Genomic DNA, 6,655 nt, shown 5'->3' with positions numbered 1-6,655 from the left:
CCGACCCGTCTATCCGACCCGTCTACATTCCGCCCGAGACTTGTCAAGATGAAGACCCATTCAACCGAAGCATTTATGAGCTTTGACCAAGTCTGATATTGTAATGAATGTAGTCAAATGTTGTATTCATTGTGTAGATTCTCTTTGATGTAAAACCTTATGTGACAACCACTATATATAAGTGGCAAGAGCTAATGAGAAAGACACAACTTTCACAGCAACACTTCTCTCATATTCATAACACGTTATCAGCACGATTGTGCTCTCCACCGGAGTTCTTCTTCTGCGGCCAGCTCCTCCGGCGCTCAGCCTTGCTCCGCCGGCGACTCCAAGTTTTCCGGTGAGCTCTCAAGATCTTGCTCAAGGTGGTCCATTCAGATTCCTGGTTAAGAAGAGGTAAACTAATCAAAACTTTAATCTAAATCCAAAATATAAGAACATATCTAAGAACATGTTCATAAGAACACTATATGTTCATACCTTGGATCTATATGAATCCTATAAAACTTATTAAAATCTATTGTTTCTAAAATTATCTTGAATCTCTAAAATCTGTAAAACTTATTAAAGAACATAAAGATCTATATGAATCTTGATTATAAAAACTTTGAATCTTATAAAAGTTATGTGAAATCCTTAATACCATCAAAACCATTAATCTTCTTGCTTGGTTTTTCAACCAGCAAAATCAAAAACCCAAAGATCAAAACCTTGAATCCCTTGCTGTGCCATTTTTCGGCCAGCCTCCCTGAAAAAAAAATTAATTCAGTCAACCAAAATAAAATAAATATTAAAACCTATTGATTGCATTTCTTTGACTGTCTTTGTTTTATTTGTAACTGATATAATTTTTATTAATGCAATTTCGATTTTATAAATGCATTTCGATTTTATTTGACTAGGCATTTAATTATTATAACCTATAGTCCTGTTTTGCATTAATATGAATTAAAAATGAAATAAATTATAGGTTGATATCATTTGATCTTATTATTGTTTGTCATCTTTTATTTCATCCTGATCAGTCTTGAGATAAGTTCATTATAGATGTTTATAATATGTTCATTATATATTACTATGCACCACAAATTTGAGTATGTTCATGAGGGGGAGTGAGGACATAACCTATGATACATGACCATACTAAAATTGTGAATCATGGTCCATAACCTTGAAAATGTTTCTGTGATGATTGAATTATATTCTAGATCATTTTGCATCATCCATATTGAATTGAACTTGGTTTAGAAATTTTATTAGATCATGCTCACATTCTGAACTGACCATTTTCATTCACTTATCATATTGTTTGATTAAAATCGACTATGCATTCATATAGTAGATAATTCTGATCATGATACCTTGAATTAAATCCTGAAATTATAATCATCTCTTGCCTTGTCTTATGATGCATTTTCATTTATATGCTGTTTGACAATGATTGCTTTATATAAATCATCCATATTATATACATATAAATATTTCGGAAATATAAACATATATATTAAAGCCATGATCAAAATCTCCATTCATATAAAATCTGAACATGGATTGATCATATTATTATGAATCCTCATTCCTTATGGATTATTTGATTCAGATGTCGAAAATCAACAACCTTGAGTTTGCTGCCCTCAATCTCTCCGGAGATAATTACCTCCAATGGGCACTTGATACCAAAATTCTCTTGAGGTCTAAAAATCTTGGTGATACTATCACTGAAGATACTGAGCCATCGGTTAAGAATAAATACCAGGCCATTGTGATCATTCGCCATCATCTGGCTGAAGGTCTTAAAGACCAGTACCTCACTATTGAGGATCCTCTGGAACTTTGGACAGAGTTGAAAAACAGATATGATCATCAGAAAACTGTGATCCTGCCAAAGGCCCTTTATGATTGGAGGAACCTAAGAATCCAAGACTATAAGTCTGTGGAAGAGTATAACTCGGTAATGTTCAAGATAGTCTCCAAGTTGAAATTGTGTGGGGAGACTATCACTGATGCTGATATGCTGGAGAAAACATTCTCCACATTCCACACCAGCAATATGTTGCTTCAGCAACAGTACCGAGAAAAGGGTTTCTCCACTTATGCTGCCTTAATCTCATGTTTGTTGCTTGCTGAACAGAACAATGAGTTGCTCATGATGAACAGTGAGCTAAGGCCACCTGGTGCTAAAGCATTGCCTGAGGCACATGCGGCCATAGAGCCAAAAGATGAGACTCCAAGAGAGTCATACCGCGGTCGCATGAGAGGCCGTGGAAGATGGCAAGGAAGTAACCGTGGGTTTCAGCCACGAGGCCGTGGGTTTCAGCCACGAGGACGTGGATTCCAACCACGAGACCATCTTGGTCCTAGCCGAGGCCGAGGCTATAGCCGAGGTCATCAAGCTAGCCGTGGGTATAAGTCCAACTTCAAAACCCATGGCTCGACCAAAGCTCCTTGCTATCGTTGTGGGATGACCAATCATTGGGCTAACCGATGCAACACTCCCCACCATCTTGTTAAGCTCTACCAGGAGAGCATAAAGGGAAAAGACCCTGTGGCAAATTGGGTCCATCATGATGATGAGAATGATTTAGACCATGAGAATGATCAAGCCAACCATGAGAATGATCAAGCCGAGTATGAGACTTCGGATCTCCTTAAAAGTGGCTGAATATGAAGATTTCGACATCAAGTTGCTTTTGTCTTTGCACTTTGCATTTTTGCTATTGGCTTTATGTCTTTGTTTTCCTATGTTCTATGACTTTGGCAATTCTATGAAATAAAATTTTATTTTATACATATGCCTTATATAAGTTAAACTTATTAAGAACAAACAAGACAAAACCACTAAGAAATCATTTCACCCAAATAATATCTATGGTGCTGACTCTTGTCTATTTTCAGAAATGAAAGAAGGCAAGAACCTGCTAGTAGTGGATAGTGGATCAAGTCACACTATATTAAAAGATAAAGGATATTTTGTTAATCTCACCATAAAGAGTGCCAATATCAAAACTATAGCAGGCACAGCCGACCTTATTAAAGGCCATGGCACGGCTCGCTTAGTGATGCCTAAAGGCACGCATATAGAAATTGCTGATGCACTATATTCTCCTCAATCAAAGAGAAATTTGTTAAGTTTCAAGGACATTCGAATGAATGATCTACATGTTGAAACTAAGGGCACGAAAAAGAAAGAATACCTTTTGATTTATAAGAATGCCCAAGGCCGGAAGGAAGTCCTAGAGACTATCCCTGCTATATCTATGGGCCTCTATTGTGCAAATATAAAAATGGTTGAGACTAATATCACAATACCTAATGAGTTCAAAGAAGCCTTTAAACTATGGCATGAAAGGCTCGGCCATCCTGGGTCAACCATGATGCGCAAAATAATTTTGAACTCAACTGGCCATTCCTTGAAAGAAAGGAATATTATCCCTAAGAGCCTTACATGTATTCCATGCTCACAAGGGAAATTAATAATAAGGCCATCACCTGTAAAAGAGGTTAAAGAAACATTGAACTTTCTGGAAAGGATACAAGGTGATATCTGTGGACCAATTCACCCACCTTGTGGGACATTTCGATATTTTATGGTCCTGATTGACGCATCGACCAGATGGTCGCATGTTTGTCTATTATCATCTAGAAACTTGGCACTTGCAAGATTATTGGCCCAGATCATAAGACTGCGAGCCCACTTTCCAGATTTTCCACTAAAGACTATACGTCTTGACAATGCAAGTGAATTCAGTTCCCAAGCTTTTAATGATTACTGTATGTCCATGGGGGTAAGTGTGGAACACTCCGTGGCACATGTACATACACAGAACGGATTGGCCGAATCCTTCATTAAAAGAATCCAGTTGATTGCTCGACCATTACTGATGAGGTCGAAGCTTCCAGTATCAGCTTGGGGACATGCAGTTTTACATGCTGCTGAATTAATCCGTTTAAGGCCATCCAGTGAACATAAATATTCTCCATCCCAATTACTCTCGGGTCATGAGCCAGACGTGTCCCATATTAAAACATTTGGATGTTCTGTGTATGTTCCTATTGCACCACCACAGAGAACAAAAATGGGACCTCAAAGGAGGATGGGAATATATGTTGGTTTTGATTCTCCAACCATTATTAAATATCTTGAGCCTACTACTGGAGATTTATTTAAGGCCAGATATGCTGATTGTCATTTTGATGAATCAGAGTACCCAACATTAGGGGTAGAAAATAACAAGCTGGGCAAAGAAATAATATGGAATCAAACATCCTTATCATGGCAAGATCCTCGGACTCAATCATGTGATTTAGAGGTCCAGAAAATTATTCATATGCAAAAGCTAGCTAATCAATTGCCTGATTCCTTTGCTGACCCGAAAAGAGTGACTAAGTCCTATATACCAGCTTGTAATGCACCAATAAGTATTGATGTCCAAGATGGACACAATCAAGTGGCTACAGAGTCTAAAGCACGTCTTAAGCGTGGTAGACCAATTGGTTCCAAAGATAAAAGACCTCGGAAATCAAAGAAAGGTGCAAAAGAAACCGAGGTCATAGATTGTCCAGACAAGCCCGGGATGGCTATGACTCAGGTGCCCACTAATGTGGTTCGGGACGCTGAGCCTCTTGGTACCGGGGGCATAGCCATTGACCATGATGAGATCTCAATTAATTATTCAGTGTCTGGGACAAAATGGAACCGAAAAGATGTCGACATCGATGATATATTTGCATATAATATAGCCCTTGAAATAATGGACTTAGATGAGGATCATGAACCCACGTCTATACTAGAGTGCACTCAAAGATCAGATTGGCTAAAATGGAAAGAAGCCATAAACGTGGAGTTAGAATCATTTAAGAAAAGGAATGTCTTTGGATCGATTATCCGGACACCTTGTGATGTTAAACCAGTGGGATATAAGTGGGTATTTGTGAGGAAGAGAAATGAACATGGTGAAATTGTAAGATATAAAGCACGGCTTGTTGCACAAGGATTCTCACAAATACCAGGCATCGATTATGAGGAGACATACTCCCCTGTGGTGGATGCAACTACATTTCGATTTTTAATAAGTCTGGCCATCAAAGAAAATTTGGATATGCGATTAATGGATGTTGTAACCGCATACCTTTATGGTCCACTGGATAACGAAATATATATGAGATTACCAGAGGGTATTGAGCTCAAAGATAATAAAGGTTCTCGAGAAGAACACTGCATAAGGCTGAACAAATCCTTATATGGACTTAAGCAAAGTGGTCGAATGTGGTACAATCGCTTGAGCGAATACCTTGCCAAAGAAGGCTATAAGAACGACCCTATCAGTCCATGTATCTTTATAAAGAAGTTTGCAAACAATGGATTTGTTATCATAGCAGTGTATGTTGATGATTTGAACATCATTGGAACCTCTGGGGAAATCGCCCAAACAGTTGAATGTCTCAAGAAAGAGTTTGAAATGAAAGACCTAGGTAAAACTAAAGTCTGTTTGGGATTACAACTTGAGTACATAAAAGGAGGAATCCTTGTGCATCAAAAGGCATATACAGAAAGAGTACTCAAGAGATTTAACATGGACCAGGCTCACCCATTGACCAGCCCAATGGTCGTGAGGTCCCTTGGAGTGGACACTGACCCATTCGGTCCTAAGAAGGACGATGAGGATGTCCTGGGTCCTAAAGTGCCTTACCTCAGTGCCATAGGAGCGTTAATGTATTTGGCTAGCCACACTAGACCAGATATATGTTTTGCCGTCAACCTCCTAGCTCGTTTTAGTTCATGTCCGACCCAAAGGCACTGGAACGGAATTAAACATATCCTACGTTACCTACAAGGAACTAAGGATTTGGGTCTATTTTATACCAATGAAACCAAAGATGGTTTAGTAGGCTTTGCTGATGCAGGCTACTTATCTGATCCACACCGTGCTCGGTCCCAAACCGGCTATGTGTTCACTCATGGTGGTACTGCAATATCATGGCGTTCCATGAAACAAACTATAGCAGCCACTTCTTCTAATCACTCAGAAATCTTAGCCATGCATGAGGCAAGTCGTGAGTGTGTATGGTTGAGGTCTATGACCCAACACATCCGATCAGATAGTGGTATGGTCGAGGACAATGGTCCGACCATCATATATGAGGACAATGCAGCCTGCATTGCTCAACTCAAAGATGGGTATATCAAAGGTGACCGAACCAAACATATTTTGCCCAAGTTCTTCTTCACTCATGAGTTGCAGAAAGCCAAGGAGGTCAATGTCGTTCAAATCCGGTCTAGCGAAAACTCAGCCGACCTCTTCACCCAATCACTTCCCACCTGCACATTCAAGAAGCTCACGAAGCAGATTGGTCTTCGTAGACTCAAGGACCTTCAGTGATGTCCAAATCAGGGGGAGTAATGTGTGTTGTACTCTTTTTCCTTAACTATGGTTTTGTCCCAATGGGTTTTCCTAGTAAGGTTTTAATGAGGCAACATTAGCACATTACAAACCCAATATGGTTATGGCATCCAAGGGGGAGTGTTATAATCCATAGTATGGATTGTGTGGATTGCTCATAACCAAGACCGAGGAGGTTTACATCCGACCCGTCTATCCGACCCGTCTACATTCCGCCCGAGACTTGTCAAGATGAAGACCCATTCAACCGAAGC

The 6,655-nt window shown here is 39.4% G+C and overlaps 1 protein-coding gene across 1 annotated transcript; it reads left to right on the top strand.

Annotated features, from left to right (window-relative positions):
- Positions 1–1,600: 1,600 nt before the first annotated feature.
- On the top strand, positions 1,601–2,662 carry LOC130503126 (uncharacterized). The gene has a single exon (XM_056997771.1). It carries the CDS (start codon positions 1,601–1,603, stop codon positions 2,660–2,662), a length of 1,062 nt encoding a protein of 353 aa, XP_056853751.1.
- The last annotated feature ends 3,993 nt before the right edge of the window (positions 2,663–6,655 follow it).

Source organism: Raphanus sativus, unplaced genomic scaffold, assembly GCF_000801105.2.
Source record: "Raphanus sativus cultivar WK10039 unplaced genomic scaffold, ASM80110v3 Scaffold0817, whole genome shotgun sequence".
Classification (NCBI taxonomy): domain Eukaryota; kingdom Viridiplantae; phylum Streptophyta; class Magnoliopsida; order Brassicales; family Brassicaceae; genus Raphanus; species Raphanus sativus.
The sequence above is the reverse complement of the archived record's forward strand: the minus strand, read 5'-3'. Positions and strand labels throughout refer to the sequence as shown.